The sequence below is a fragment of the Podarcis melisellensis genome (genome assembly GCF_964234715.1).
Source record: "Podarcis melisellensis genome assembly, chromosome: Z".
Taxonomy (NCBI): Eukaryota; Metazoa; Chordata; class Lepidosauria; order Squamata; family Lacertidae; genus Podarcis; species Podarcis melisellensis.
In genome coordinates, this window is record NC_138547.1 from 42,458,596 (window position 1) to 42,475,285 (window position 16,690).

Below are 16,690 nucleotides of genomic sequence, written 5' to 3' on the forward strand. Positions count from 1 at the left end.
GCTAAAAGTTTCACTTCTGTTTTAAACCACTTTGGCTTCCTCTTTCCCCTGGGACAGGTGGTCAGGGGGCCGCGAGTGCCATTAAAGGCATGGCTATTTTTGTCCTTCCTTCATTTTCTTTACAAGCCTCAAATGAGTGTCAGGATGTGCTGCGTCCACATCCCAGAAAAGGAAAGGAACTGGATCAAAACCCAAGAGGTCTTCCACCATCAGCACAACGAGCAAGTGAAATCTGCACCAAGTCAGTTACAGGTCACCTCAAGTCTGAATTCACCAACTGAGCTATGGGCTCCATTAAATCAGCCTCAGTCCCACCATGGTGTGGTACCAACAAATTGGTGCATTGTCGTGGGAAAGACAATAGACTGCAAGATGAGAAGTCCTGATAAGGGAGGGGGACTAGTTGGTTGTGGCTCCCCACTTGCACAGCTCTCTCTCCAGTGAAGTCTCCCTAGTGCCTTCATTAACTTCCTCCCGGCGCCAGGTGAAATCTTATCTCATTTCCCAGCCTTTTTATGAACTATAATGATTTTTCTGTCTATGGGTAGACTCCCCGCCACCACCATTGCTGCTGCTGTTTTATTGGGTTTGTTTTATAGGCTACTGCATAGTTTTTTTTACTGTAATGCATTCTTTTTTATGCCACACTTTATGCTTTTAAAATTTCGTAAGTCACTTGGAGGCTCCTTATGTTTCAAGCAATTACTTTCAGCATCGCAAATCCGACTCCAGGCATCAGCTCACTATACAGCCTCAATGAGGGGACATCCTCCATGCCAGATTGTAATACTGTACAGTTATTAATGTCAGCCTACCTTACAAAGTTGTTGCAAGAGTTACATTGCAATCCAATGCACGTTTAGTCAGGAACATGTTCCACTGGGCCAGATTCGGCTACTGAGTCCCACTTGCAGTAGTCCATACAAGGACTTCTGCTGGTGCAATGGGACTTTTCCCCTGCTCCGATTGGTTAGGGGTGGGTGCGAGAACTGTTTGGGTGTGGAGAGCAGGGTCATTCCATTTAGCAAGCTGAAATGCTTGTGCTAACAGAACAATTGCTATAGCACAATACTGAACCCCCCCTACGAGTAAGTGTGTTCAAGATTGTAGCCTTCAACAAAGAATGTTCAAAACATCTGCTATTATAAGCTAGCAGAATGTGTAATTTCAAAGCAAGGTTCACATGCAAAACTATTTCTCCTGTCTACTTCTGCTGATCCAGAAAGCATGCTCTTTTCCTCCAGAGCCGTTATTTTAAATGCACAGGAGGATATATGTAAGTTGTAATTAAACTACTTAATCAGAATGCATGCAAATTATTTGGACATACAACTTGTATGTCAGATGCCTTGGCTGGGCATCATTTAACCTAAGTAACATTTCCAAATACAAAATCCAATAAAGATGGCTATTAATGGTACAAGTTGACACTCATAAGGAGGCCAATGAATTTCTCCCAAGGCTATTAGTCTGAACTCTACCTTGTTTAACTGGAAATTACACATTTCGTTCAGGCAAATAATATCAGTCTGATCAAGCTCTCCATAATTAGCTGCCTTTATTAAGAGAGATGGCAGAAATGGTGTCACCAAGGAGCTTGCCTGCTGAGCTAGTGTTATCATCACCAGATACTCTCACCTGATCTTTCTAGGTGATCTACTCACCCTCTAATTGCTAAGCGCAGACACTTTAGCCAGAGCAATAACCGAGACAAGAAGCAGACTTACAGCGCAACTGCCAACCACAGATCACTTTAAGGACTCTGGGTCATGCACTGATAAACTTCTCACTGTGTCTGTTCTGCTTGGTTTTAGCCACTGCTGAACCATTTCCCTCAGAGGCACAAACATGGAATTTTTTTCTCTCTGCACTTTTAATTATGTTTAAACACACACACAAACAGCAGTGCTACTTGAGCCAAAATAGCTAAAGGAATGTTGTTTGTGTGTTGTTGTTCTGTTATTTAATGCTTGTACCATATTTTATAGCAGCCACTGTAACACTGGGTACAGGATTAGACAAAGCAATCAGACAACAGTAAGATGGAATTTTTAAAAAAAGCATTGCTGTGCATGTGTGAATCATGTGTGAAGCCCTGAGGCGCTTGTAATACACTGGGCTAGATGCTAAAAGAGGACAGGGCTAGTGTACTTTAAGAGGGGATTTCAGCTTAGCAGAGCCGGCCCAGGCATTAGGCAGGGCGAGGCTGCTGCCTCAGGCGGCAGAAGCTGCAAGGCAGCACACCCACAGGCTCCCCACCTGCCTGCCACCTCCACTGCAGGTGGAGAAGTGCTATTGCCATCAGTATTGATTTTGGGCAAGATTGCATCCATTTAGGGCAAGATCTCAGCCAGTGCCAATGATGGTGGTGCTTCTCCACCGGTGGTGGATGCAGCAGGGCATGTGGTGGCAGTGGCAAGAAGAGGTGGTTGAGGGAGTGGCAGTGGCGAAACAGGAAATGCTGCCCCTGCAGCTGACACAAGCCCTGTCCTTTTTTGCAACTGGCCACCCTATTTTTCTGAACAAGTGGCTATGAACCCTAAGAGTGGTATGGAAAGGAAGATCCCCCCTCCCACTGTGCTACAATCCCATTTCCACCTATGAATCTATCAGCAGATCTAGGACACACCAAAGGTGGGGAGGGGGAGGCACTTGAAATGACACATATAATTATCTCATTAAATGCAATGGCACAAGAGGTGGCGAAAACCATTAACTCAGCTGACATTTTAAAAGGATTAGGTAAATTCAAAGAGGATAGCTCATGAAAGATGGAATGGAATTTACATCCACAGGCAGTGGTGGCTGCTCCGTTAGGGCAAATGGGGCACTGCTCCACTAAACTCAGCCAGCACTCGCTTGCCAGTCTTTCTCTTTACAGTCAGTCTTTGGGGTGGCACTGCATGCCAGATTCCCCTTCGATCTTCGGTGTTGTCCCTGTAGAGCTCAGCGGGGAGGAAGATGGAGCCCAAACTAGAATCATTTGGCTCTGCCTGTCGTTGGCTCTTCCTCCACCTACTATTGGGCTCTCTGCTTTCTGCCACAATAGACACCAGATGCTACTGTGCACAGGGGAAGTCTACTTCAAAATTCCAGGTGCAGCAGACAAAGAACCAGGGCAGGCTGTTGTCTTCATGTACCCCAACCCCTGCCAGGGAGCTTCCCACTGCTATCTGGGGGTTGACAGATGTAAACAGAAGCCCTCTGCAGACCTTCTCCACTCAACCCAGGGAAAGGTCAAGACTGAGCATGTTGGAACAATTGTTTGTTGAAAGTAGGGCAGGAGGTTCCGCATGCATCCCTACCTTTCCCTGCTCCATGGATATAGAGTCTGCATGTGTAGCACATGGTTGAACTCACCTTATGTTCTTAGCAAATGTGGTTCTCTGTGAGGCTCCTCTCTGTTTGCCCCTTCCATGGAAGGTCAGGAGAGTGGCAACACAAGATCTGGCATTTTCAATGGAGGCTCCCTGCTTATGGAATGCTCTTCCCAGGGACACTTTAGGCACTTGGGGGAAAGATTTCTTTTTTCGCCAGGCATTTGGCTTTAATTATCTGTAGCCACCTTCAATAGGTGGGGTCATAGAATCATGGCAGTTTAGAGTTGGAAGGGACCTCAAGGGTCATCTAGTCCAACCCCCTGAAATGCATTCATGAACCTCCAAGGAAGGAGAGTCCACTACTTTCCAATGTGTTTTACTCCTGCTTTCTAAAAATGAATGAGGTTTTGATTTTACTCTGTTTTAGTTTAATGCTAGTTTTACAGGACGCGCTATTCTCTTTGAGTTATTTTTTGGGGAAAAGTGACTAATAATTTTAATTAATAAGAATATAAAGTTGCATTGCAGGGGATTAGATTAGATGATGCTTTGTGTCCCTTCCAACTGTACAATACCATGAAATCATCAACATCATCATCATCATCAATGTTCATCCAATAAGATTGCTTGCCATTCCAGAGCAGGGTCTTCTTGGTTGCATAAATAAATAATATTACGAAACAAATTTTTGTAAGCTAGGTAGAAAAACAAGCCATAAGGGAAGGTGTTGCCATGGTTTGTTGCTGCTGCTGTTGTTTTTACTACGAACGCTCTGTGTTCCATGCTAGAAAAAACCCCCAATGAAATTGGACAATTTGAGGTGTCGGCAACAGGCTGAAAGAGCAGAGAAATTTAGGAACAAAGAGAGATGAAGACTATTAAGTGTGCAAGGAGAGCCCTTCCAGCAGGAGCAGCTCGTGACATTTTCTTTTCTTTTGAGAAGGGCAAAATAATTCCCCCTCTACCCATTTAAAGCAGAGAAGATGAACCTTTTGCAGCATAAGGACTGCATTCCCTCTTTGGTACTGGTGGACAGGACCACAGACAAAAAGAGGTGGAACAATAGATGCAAATTTTACCTTTGTACAACAGAGTAATTTCTACACAGATTCACATGCCCATCACATTCCATCTGGACATAAACATTCAGGGTGCAAAGCAGGACTGGTGAGTCATGTAGCTTGGGGAGAAGGGATGAAGCCTATGGAAAACCAAGGAGCCCCAGGAATGAGGTTCCCTCCCCATGATGTACAGAAACCACAATTCTACACAGAGTTCTCCACCTCACTTGACGTCAAGGGCATTTTCCACCCAAAGGAATGCACACAGCAGATAGGTAGTGCTTTATTGTCAAAGATCACACTTACAGTCACTTGTACAGCTCTGGATTCCTACGCACACCAGCCTAGCGTCTAGTAATCTATTCCAAGGTAAGCACTCTACAGAGCAGTTGCAGCAGCAGGGGACCACTCACCCCCCCCAGCACTTTTATCAGCAGGCTGCATACATGCAGCCAGAGCCTACACCTGTGTGGAAACTTCTTCTGCTCATCTGTCTTCAACCCACATCTTCCTTGTCTTTTTCACACCCATCCTGTGCTCCACCCTCAAACACTGAAGCTTCCCTTGCCTCTGACTATTGCCTCCTTGCTGGTACAGTTCCCCACAAATCACTGACCCCCTCTCCCAAGTCAATACTCCAGCCCTACTTCCGCCTCTGCCCCCAGTGCACACTCGTCAGCATCCTGCCCATTCCGGACACTTGAATATAGCAGGCTAATATAGGGGAGGTCAGGCAGAGCTATTGTCACACAGAGCTCTGTCTTCCAGCATCCTGCCATTGCTCTTAGCAACCACATCTGCTACAGCCTGAGGCAGCTACCTCACTCTGAGGCACGATAGAGCTGGCCCTGTCTACTAGATCAGACCTAAGGACCTTCTAGTCAAACATTTTCCCTTCACATTGGCCAACCAGAAGTCTCCAAGAATCCCACAAGACAAAAGGTGAAAGCACTATACTTTGCCTAAATTTCATAGCTGAGTCTTGCTTCTTTCTTAAGCCCCATGGCCAGTTGCTTCCAACAACAAAAGCAGTATTTAACTTTGGTGGTTAATCCTACCCGGTCTTAATCTAGCACACAAATATATGCAGAGGACCACAAACAAACAAATACCTATCCTCAGAAATGCCAGGGGATGTGTGGTGGTGATGGGGAATACGTTATAAAGAAATGAAGGGCTTTGCATTACTGTCTTTCCTAATGAGATAGAAAGTGGCAGATGTAAAAGATTTCATTCAGCCAACAATCTCTTTTTATGATATGAATAAACTACTCAAACAGATTTAATCCCTTACTAAATCAGATTATGAAAGGCAGACAAAATCACAATTTTATTCAATATGCCATTTTATCCTGTGTGACTAATGCATTATTTGTATGAAGTTAAAGTGGAGCTTTGAAGAAAGGGGATGGGCGGTGGGGAAATACCCTATGAAATAAATCAAACACTTCTCCTTTGTATAATCTTAACAGACAGATCCCATTAAGATTCCGTTATACGTAGCTGTTGGTTAAAATCATTGACCAGCATCCTTATAAATTAATCAGCTGAGGTAATGCTGCCTTGGCTGTCAACATTTACTCCTAATCTACATTTAAAATTCACTTTGGCTTTGCAAGTCCCCCGCCCACTGAAATAAGTTAATTGACCCTCCCTCTTCTGTTGAAGAGTCACGAAAAGCAGAATCTCTGCAGACGCTCCAGCACAGGAGTGGATAACCTGCTTTCACCTCAAGGGCCACATCCTCTTCTAGAAAGGCTTCTGAGGGCCACATGCCAGTGGTAGGTAAGGCCAAAAGCAGAAGTGGGTGGAACAAGCTATGTAAATGTTACCTTTGTACAGTACATTAGTTTCAGGAGTGGTACATCCTGTTTCGCCACTTGAGGTGAAACAGAAAGTGCTGCTTTTCCTTGCTGCTCCTGCCACCGGTGCCACCTGCCCTCCTTCCTCTGTTGCCGCCATGCACCCTGCCACATCCAATTCCACCAATTTCAGGCTAGATGGCATCCATTTGGGGCAAGATCTCACCCAAAATCATGTGACATCTTCCACATCCCACAAGATCTTGCCAGAAATCGGTGCTGAAATTGTCCAACATTGGCAGCACGGCATGCAGGGCGCCTGCAGGAATGTCACCTCAAGGGCATCTGCCACCTGAGGCAGTGACCTCACCCTGTCTAATGGCTGGGCTGCCTCTGGTTAGTTTCTTCACATTCATGCTTCCCTTCTTGATTCTCCCTCTAGATAAGCAAGGCACATGATCGGAGTTCAAGAACACATTTACAGCCAAGCAAAAGCACTCAAGGAGAATGCAAAGGATGGCTGCTGAGGGCTGTAGCTCAGGACCATTCACAGCCTAGGGAGAATGCTCAGGATGGAATGCTCAGGAAAGCCCAGCATATCCCACAATCCCTGACTATTGGCCATGCTAGCTAAGGGGTGCTGGACTTGTGTTAGACTGTAACTCCCATCAACCTTGATGCTGGTTGAGGCTGATGGGAGCTGGAGCCTACCAATATTTGGAGGGGTACAGGTTTCCTACCCTCCCAGGGTAATTGTTGGCCTGGTCCTCTTGAAGTGGTACAGTCCGAGGAGAGCTGCATCTTTTCCTTTGCCTGTTGCTTAACATGTGTAGGCTCTTGGCTTCTACACACAAGAATTCCATTCAAGAGGGCAGTTCAGACAAGCTGTAGATAAGCATTCAGATGTTTGCTTGGCCAGGATCCAAAATAATAATTTGTAGAGCAAGGCATTCCCCTTTACGAAGCATGCACACTAGGGAATGTGCTTAACTGATCTCCGCGGGACTTCCTTCAACTTAAGATTGTAACACAAGTTAATATAAAAAGCACCTGATGGATTAACCCAAAGGCCCCTCTATTCCTCCATCCTGTTCATGCAGTGGCCAAGCAAAAGCCCCAAAACAGGACCTGAGTGCAGCAGCTGTCTCCTCACCTGTGATTACCAGAACCTGGCATTCAGAAGCATATTGCCTCCAACGGCAGAGGTACAACATAGCCCTAGTTACTCACTTGGCTGTCCAGCATACCTTTCAGGCATTTCTCAACTTAAGGTCACTGGATCATTACAAGTCATCCGAAGCAGACTTCAAATCCCTGCTGACAAGGAATTTGTTTTTCTCTTCCCTCCCTCCTCTCCTGATATCCTTTTATCTCTAGATATCTCCATTAGTCTGTAGATAATCAGGGTCAGGGAGTTCATGTCCAAGAGACACTGCAACAATTTAAACAACTCTTTGAATTGCCAAGCATCATTAGCCAGCTACCTTTGGATAGTAAAAGCTTTCAAGTTGTTAGGTATTCCTTAGTTCCCTTTGTGGACAGAGTACTGAACTGAAAACGATAATAGGGTGGTTGTTTTTTAAAAAAAGAAAAGAAAAAGCTTAGCTGAGCAGACTGAATCTGACAGAATATACCAGGATTTTTTTTCCAATCTGAGGGCCACATTCCATTCAGGACAACCTTTCAGGAGCCACATTCCAGTAGTGGGTGGGTAAAGAGGCAAAAATGGGTGAAACAATGAAAGTGAGTTTTAGCCTTTGTAGAATAGGTTACATTACATTGAACACATCACTTGACTGGAGAACTTGCACTGTAAAACGTGGAGAAGTGCAAATTTTGAAGGGCAGCTGTGTTTGCGCTTACATATTGTTTCAGAAAGTGCAAATAATGTAGGTTCACCTTTAAATACGTACTAAATCAAATTTATCCCCCACCACTAATCTCATGAAAGATGCACTGCCACAAATAATAATTCCCTCCTCCATTCCCAATGCACCGGAATGAGTGCATTCTTTATACAGCCAAAACAGTCTCAATCAAATACAAGATTTTGATGTTGATGCTTCCAGCAACCAATACATACCATGGGGGGGGGGGAGGGGTTTCTGCTGGTTAAGTTACTTCAGATGGTATCAGGTAATAATATTTGGAGAATAGGTGTTTGAGAAGAAGAAAAGGAACCTGAAAAACATTTCAAACTCCTAGGAAATACCATCATTTAACCCAGACACAGGCAACCTTCGGCCCTCCAGATGTTTTGGCTTACAACTCCCATGATCCCTAGCTCACAGGACCAGTGGTCAGGGATGATGGGAATTGTAGTCCAAAACATCTGGAGGGCTGAAGGTTGCCTATGCCTGATTTAACCAGTCACTTGTTTGGAGTTTCCAGTTGCTGATGGAAAATCCGTATACAGATAAGTGAGTAACAGAGCATGGAACATAGGTAAATGCCTTCTACCGAGTCAGACCACTGGCCTATTTCATTCAGTATTGTCTACACTGACTGGTAACAGCTCTCCAGGGTTTCAAGTAGGGTTCTCTCCCAGCCTATCCGGAGAAGCCAGGGATTGAACCTGGGACCTTCTACATGCAAGGCAGAAGCTCTGCCACTTAGCTACAGCCACTCCCTGGTGATAGATGTGGCCTGAGGTGGGGATGTGGCCTCAGGATTGTCCCAGAAGGCCATATTCAACCTCCTGGCCTGAGGTCCTTCACCCTTGATACATGGATGCTGATTAGGGCAAGTCGTTCTACCAAGCCAATAGGTGAGATGTCATATCTTGGAGACCAAAATGAAAGGAAGGAGGGACACATCTTCCTAAGTGCTTTCAATTTATTATCTAAATGAGATAGTAAATCTGGGACTTTTTGAAAAACAAACAATAACACACATAATTCAGCACAGGGATGGGGAACCTATAGTACTTCAGATGTTGTTGAACTCCCAACTTTCTGCATGCAGTGCCTGAGCTTAAGTCCGAGGGCATCTGAGGCTCTCCCCTGCAATCTCACACTCACACTGCACATACCCACTTCCATCTGATTTACATGGGGCTTATATATGTACAGTGCAACCAACATTTACATAAAGCTGTCCAAAAATACTGGATTCTTTTCTTTTCACGTCTTAAAAGCTCACTCTTTTTGTATTAGTCCATTCTTGATTTCTCTGGTGTGTTTTTTTTAAAAAACCGCAACATTCTTAGGTTACTCATTAGCAAAACAACCCACCCCTCCATCACACTTACTTCATCATTTCGACTCATCAGTGGCATACAAGGCTGTGTGTTTTGCAAACACCAGGATCCACTCTGGTTTAACATCCTTTGCAATCTCATGGAAGACCAGGAAAAATTTAGTATGTTACGGCATAATCAATTGTGGGGCTTATTCCACCCTCCCAAGCCTCAAACCGGACTGTATTTTATTTCCTCCTAGACTCTGCTGCTCATTCTGACAGATCCTAATCCTTCAACCACATGCAAGGAGCATGGTGAGTAATTCCTTTATGTTTGGGAGTGGGGAAACTGAAAATGATCCTAAATAATTACTTTGGGGATGTGCCTAATACAAATTCCCTAAATAAACACACTTTAACTTCCAAAAAGAGAACAGAAGGGAAAAGAGATGGGATTTCTTTTGTTAATGAGTATTCCATTCAGTATTTCAATTTCCTCCAACTCCTACCGCGAAAAAAAAGGGGGGGAATCTATCTACTCCATTTCACACATACCCATTAGGCAACATTGAACCATCCCTATGTTCAGAGGGAAACAGTTATTTAATAAGTGATTTGAGGCCTCAGGGCAGTAAAGCACAGTAACTGAGAAGGCATCCCAGGGCAGCATATTGGAGGGAGGGAGGTACAAATGTATTGAGGTAGAGACCAAAAACAGTTCACCTTTGTCTGGCAAGCAAGCAGGGTTCCCCGCTCCCAGTTGAGGAAGTAGGTTTGACGGAATGCCCTGGTGGGGAGCAGGTGCCTTGGTTTAGGAGAGAGACATTGGGGGGGGATATGGGGAGTGAAGGAGACCTGACCTACAAATGGTCCATTCTCAGCTCCACCAGCTACAGGGCAACTTCTGACCTTTCTATTTATGTTACAGTTTAGTGAGTTTTAGCTTCTTGAATAAATGTCCAGTTTTCTTCCCCATTTGATACAATTGGATTACTGTTGGTGTCTGGTGTAAATCAACCTCTCTTTTTTATGAGGTAAACAAACAAACAAAACCCTCTGAAGCATTATCTTTCCTTTTTTTGAAGGTGTGCTTTGATTCATTAATAGTACTAAGGGAGTAGCCATTGTGCCATACTGCCTACCAAGTCTTATCTGGGAGCAACAGGGGCATTGCTAAGCAGTTAAAGGGGTGCTGCAACATTGCAGGTATTTGCACGGAAGTAAATTGAACTAATTTACAGGTACAGGTGCCTTGGGAGAAATTAAGGTGTAGGGTGTCTGGGGCTTCACCACGGCTGTGCTCGTCAGTTTCCCCACATGCCCTGTAAGCAAAAATTTTCCTTTTCTTTTTGAAAAAGTGGGAAGGAAAGAGTATCTGGGCCCTGCAGCAGAAGGCTGATAACTCAAAACTGCTTGTTAGCAGCAATACCCTGGACTATCAAACATAATAGGACTTTTTTCTGCACCTAGGATTCTGCTGCAACACAAAAGCCAAATAGACATTGGCTCAGTGAAGCCTACAAGTTGAGAATGACTAGTTTAGATCAGTGGCAGAGCACCTGATTTCCAGGTAGAAGGTCTCATCATCAATCCACAGCATCTCTCCACGTAGGCCTGGTAATGCCCCCTGCATGAAACCCTGGATAGCCAATGTGAACAATACTGAACTAGATGTTCCAATGGCCTGACTCTGTAGAAGCCTTCTATGTTCCTACACATTTCAGTATAATATACTATTGATGCTGAGGAATGGCTGCTACATTGTGGCTTGGCTAAAGTTACCTGATGGGCATGCTGCATTTCAAACCCAGGACTTCCCACCTCATGATCAACCACAGCACTTCAGACTCTGACAGTTCTCTTCCTTTGTCCTTATTTATTATTACTGTTTTTATATGTGCTGGAACCTGCCCAGAGTGGCTGGGGAAACCCAGCCAGATGGGTAGGGCATAAATTGTTGGTGGTGCTGGTGCTGTTGTTGTTATTGTTGTTGTTATTTGTTTCCTGAACACACCTAGTGCCAACACTCTCTCTTCCTGCAACAGCCCCATCAAAGCCCATCCATATTGTGGAGTTTCTAATTACCGACCCCTGGGCCTTCCTAACCTCCAGCCATCTTTAAATATAATCTTCTATGTACCTTAGGAATCTGCCTTGCTTTGCTTAGTGCTGTAAAGTCCCATGGGCACAGTGGAGACAAGAGGGGCAATCCTGTGACCCTCCAGGTGCTGATGGACTCCAGCTCCCATCATCCCAGATCAAGGGTCATGTAGACCAGGGCTGATGGGAGTTCTGAGTCCAACATTATCTGGTTCCACATTCCTTGTAAAGGACCAGGTAATATCAAAACACAAAAGTGGCTTGAGGAGAGCACTGTCATTCCATGTTGCCCAGGTTTCTTTCTGGGCCTCCACATCTCCATAAACAAGGTGATGAAAGGTCCACTCAGACACGGGGAAAATTGTGTTGGTTTTCCTGATTAAAATGCTAGTGCAATTACCACAAAACTTCCATTTTTTTATGCCACTAGATTTCCAAAATCTAGTCTATGTCATGTGGAAGCTCAAATATAATCTGGAAATTAACAGTTAGGAAAACATCAGGGAAATGAAATAAACTGCGATATGAATGTAGCCAAGGTAATTAGATTGATACAGAGCCTTATGTCTGTTAACATGTGTCATTTTCTAAGAGAGCCAGTAGTGGGCAGAGTTTTAATTTTGCATGGAGAGAAACCTGCCTTCAGATCCCCAGATAGCCACAATTTGCCTTGGATGGGCTTGGACCATTTGTTGTATTTTAGCTTAATATACTGAGAGGTAGTGGAGATAAAACTGAGGGGGACTACATAAATTCCAATCCAAGTTCCTTAGGTGAGGGGGGGACATATAATGAATAAATAGACAGGTACAATTTTACTTTGGGGTTCATTTGCAAGATGTACTATGAAACACATGTGGAGTTCTCTGATACAGACCCCACCCCAAACCTATCCTATAGCTTTTGGTCTTCCATTCCCAACATAATTATTATATTTATATAGCATCATCAAGAGAAAACTAAACCTCAGTCTAGCTCTCTGCCCCAAGCAGGTTACAATTTAAATTTCCATTAAATCATATGCTTATACTAGTTTTGTACAGTATAAGTATCTGGATTTACAATCCCATTTCCTTAATGTAGTTGTGTCCATGTACATTGACTGTGTGGAATAAGATGTACATAGAGTATTGCAGTAATTCACTGCATATTTTTATCCCAGGGTTACAAACCCTTCTTCTTTCAGGTTAAGGGAGAGATTGGCTGCTGCTGTGTGCTCATCTCTGGCAAATTATCTTTTGTTGTTCCTTAAAGATAGAACTTAAGGCTACTTAGATGTAAACGCACAACAGCTAGCAGCCAACATACATCAGAATTGTTTGCACTGGTCAATTCCAGCCCCAGTCTTATGCACTTGCTTGGGAGTAAGTGCCGCTGAAATCACGGGGGCAAATTGCTGCAAAGCTCTGAGTAGATTGCCTATTGCACCCAGGTTTTAGTTTTGTTTTAGTTTTTTAAAAAAGCAGGGTGGTTTTTTAATGTACAGTTTCTTCCAACTTTGAGGAGCAAACGCACTCATTCTGCAATCAGATAATTAGCAGTAAACAGGGCAGAGGCACGAGCCTGATGCACAGGGTGAACGAAAGTTAAAAATTTAAATGTGTAGCGGTAGCCATTAAATTATAGATGACTATGGCTTGTTTGGGGAGGGGGTCATTCAGTGAGTGCGTATGCTGGCAAATTTTTCTAACCAGAAGAAAATAGTTTGGTGAACACCAACACAAATTCACAGAGACCCCCAAGTGAGTGCATGTACACAACACCATGCAGACCCAAGCCCACCGAATTGATGCATTTGCCTACTATGGCACACAAGACGAAGAATTTATGGAGGTACTCCATGCTGAGACACATATGAGATCAGAAGAGACGAACTCTCGAAAGAGCCCCTGCAGCCAAAAGCATTAGATGCCTTAAAAAAAATCAAAACGGCAATATTTTGATAAAAAAAGTTAATGGTGATCAGGAAAGAGGAGGAAATATTGTAACACTTGTCCACCCCCACCCCCACCAAAATCTCAACAACAAAAACACATGTTAACAGTTTCCTTCTTTCTCAAACACATCATTTCAACATTCACCATCCTGATCCCAGCCAGTGTTGGACTCTACAAACACCGCAACATGCTTCCTTTTCCAAACGACACCTCCATGCTCAGTTGTAACGGCTTCCATTAAATTAATGATGTTACCCACACCATAAATTAGGCAAATTGTATGCAAATACTGTTTGAGTAGCAATACAGTGGTTATCAGCTGTCTGCAAAAATAAATTAGTTTGGCAGGGTAAAGATACTGTGAAGCAGCATATTTAATTGAGCACTAATTTTATTGTGATTATTACTTTTAAGTAACAACGGCAAGGTTATTAAGTGACATAATGTGATGGTTTACACAGAGCTGATAAAACACTTCACAAGATCCACAATGCTGGTTTGCTGATTAAAACTGATACCAAGTAATTTATGGTCCCAAGGACTGATTCTCAACCGCTATAAAAATAAAATAAATGAAAACATGACAGTGTTTCAGGGTATTCAAGCTGGGCAACTACAGTATGTTTGACACAGTGTCACTGATTAGCTTGATATAAAATCTATATGTTTTATTATTAGTATTTTCAGCAATTATTTACTTAAAATGCCAGCAAATTATAATGATTCTGCCCTTCTCTCAGCAAAACACATCATAATATTACCTATGTCACCAAGATTTTTGCCAATCAGGCATGCAAAATGCAAATTTATTCATTTACTTACTTTGCTTGCCTGGTTAGTAAATTACAGCCTACCTCAAATGGCCACAATCCGATTGCTCATTATTATTATTTTAAATTTTAGAGCGAAAGCACAAATTGCAACTTGTTAGCTTGGCAGAGTGAAACACAGAACCAGTCCAGACATTGGCAAATCATATTTAAATATTTATGGGCAACAAAGCATCTCTGTTTTCCAAGTTAAATACAGAATCAAATCACAACTTCTGCACTACTTCTGCTCTCCCAGTATCAACACCCCAATTTTTCTTTTCTTTTTTAAAGATGCCAAGCTTGATTTATTTTTTTGCAGCAAGTTCACAATAAAAAACAACCAACACACACAACTCCCTTCTTCTTTGCAAATCACAACATATCTGAAATTCGAGAAAAACACGGTAATGGTCAAGATATTTCCAAAGCTTATAAGTTAAAACAATAAGAGATCTAACAGTGACTGGGAGGGGGGGGACCCTATCACTTCAGTTCTGGATCAGTAGAGGGGGTAGGAGGAGGGACAATCACAGGCAGTTTTGGAAACGAGAGAGACAGAAATCTTGCAACTGACACCACTAAACTGCACATTTGAGAAAGCCACAATGAAGACAATGTATGAACAGTGTGGGGGAGTGTTGCTGGTTGGATAACCCCCCTTGTTTTTTGTTGCTTTTGGTTTGGTAGCCAACACACACACACCCTTGCAACTTATCCCACAGGTTCAAGAAAGCATAGGTCCTGATACCTATTTTGAAACATGGAAAATGAAAGATGCGTGAACAACACCCCCACGCCCACCCCCCAAACACCACACCACCCCCAGGGGATCGGATTGAGTCGGGAATAGGTTCAAAGAGGGGGTTCAAATAATGGTATGCTAGAGCGGGTTCAAGGGAAGCGAGGCTATGCCGACTTCTTCCATAGATGCTGCCTGTTTTGCAAATGGACCACTTCCAAGTTGGAGCATCCTCCGAAAAACAGGGCATGCGACGCGCATCACGCACCTCCGGACAAAAACCACCACGGGTGCATGGCTCTCGATATTATTATTAAAGATACTGAGAAGGGGGGAGAGGAAGATGCAACAAAAGGTTTCTGAGCTGCACTATTAATGATGCTAACAATAACAATAACAATAACAACAACCCGAAGGCATCGCAGTAGGATGATGAAATTCAAGAGCGGGGTGGGAAATCAAACCTACCACTGCTGGTCCAAGTCCCAGTCCCTGAAAAAGTCGAATAGATCCATAGCGGTTGCGAAGGGAGGCAGGAGAGACTCCGAGCGCTGGCTGCCCCCCCTCCCCGGGTCCGCCTTCCCCCAGCCCGGCTAGGAGAAGTCACCGGGGCAGGGCAGGCTTAGCAGCGCATCTGGAGAGCGAGCTGGGCTTTCTCTCTTTCGCCGCGCTTGGAGGACAAGCCGGGGCTGGCGATGGTCTCTCCGGCCGGAGGGAGGAGGAGGAAGGCAGCTCTGCTGCTGCTCTCAGCTCCTTCCGCTCGCTTCTACTGGCTTCAGCTGTGGCTGCTGCTGCTGCCGCCGCCGCCACAGCCAGCAGCAGCAGCCTGACTGACTGACTCGCTGGCTGGCTGGCTGAGAGAGGCAGAAATAGCGGCGGCAGCAGCAATATCAACACCCACCACAAGGGGTGGAGCGAGCGGCAAGAGCCACGACTCGGAGACGCGTTGCATTAGCATCCCTCCCCGCTCGCCAATTCGCAGCTGGAGTAGAGTTCACATGTGCCACGGACGAGAGACGGGGGTTCTGGTCGCTTCCAAACGGGTGTCATTGTGGGTTGCTCTATGTGCATGCAATACTAGAATAAGAATAAGAATATCAATGTAAAGTTGGAAGGGACCCTTAGAGTCATCTAGTCCAACCCCTTGCAATGCAGGGATTAGAAACCATACTGGACCCTACTTAACTTGGGAAATGTGCTAGCAGTTTTATTGTGGCACCACTAGCATGGGTATAGCCAGGATTGTTCACAGAGGGGGGTTGTTAGGGGGTGCAGAACCTCGGATTTGTATTGATTTTTGGGGAAACTGCCCCTCTGCCTCCCCCCCCCCCGGCTATACCTATGGCCTCTTGGAATACAATTAAAAATATGTATGAATATTGATGTTAATATTTTCAGCATTCAAATAACTTCATTGTTATCTAAATCTGCAGCATCAGCAATCCCACATCACAAGCGGTGGGAGTAATGCTTTTGGTGTCAGCCTAGGACCTGGGAGGCCAGGGTCCAAATCCCCACTCAGCCATGAAGCTCACTGGGTGACTTTGGACCAGTCACATGCAACCCAACAGACATGCGCCCAGAATTCTGGTTGATTCCAGATTGTGGGAAGAGGTAGCTCCTGCAGCATACAAGCTTGTTTGTTGGCTGCCATGTCCACAATTCATAGGGAATGCAGGATTCTCAACTAAAGCATCCGTGACAGATGGCCATCCAACCTCTGCTTAAAAACCTCCAAG

At 44.4% G+C, this 16,690-nt stretch overlaps 1 protein-coding gene across 5 annotated transcripts in view; it reads right to left on the reverse strand.

The window, feature by feature from the left end:
• AFF2 (ALF transcription elongation factor 2) overlaps window positions 1-15,791 on the reverse strand; it is a 408,154-nt gene extending 392,363 nt beyond the window's left edge. For 3 of the 5 annotated variants that reach the window (XM_081897542.1, XM_081897541.1, XM_081897540.1), the window contains exon 1: window positions 15,420-15,791. In XM_081897542.1, coding sequence (XP_081753668.1) covers window positions 15,420-15,466 — 47 coding nt within the window. In that variant the 5' untranslated portion in view covers window positions 15,467-15,791. The remainder of the gene's footprint in view (window positions 1-15,419) is intronic. The other 2 variants (XM_081897546.1, XM_081897543.1) reach the window with 1 other exon arrangement.
• Between the last annotated feature and the right edge of the window lie 899 nt (window positions 15,792-16,690).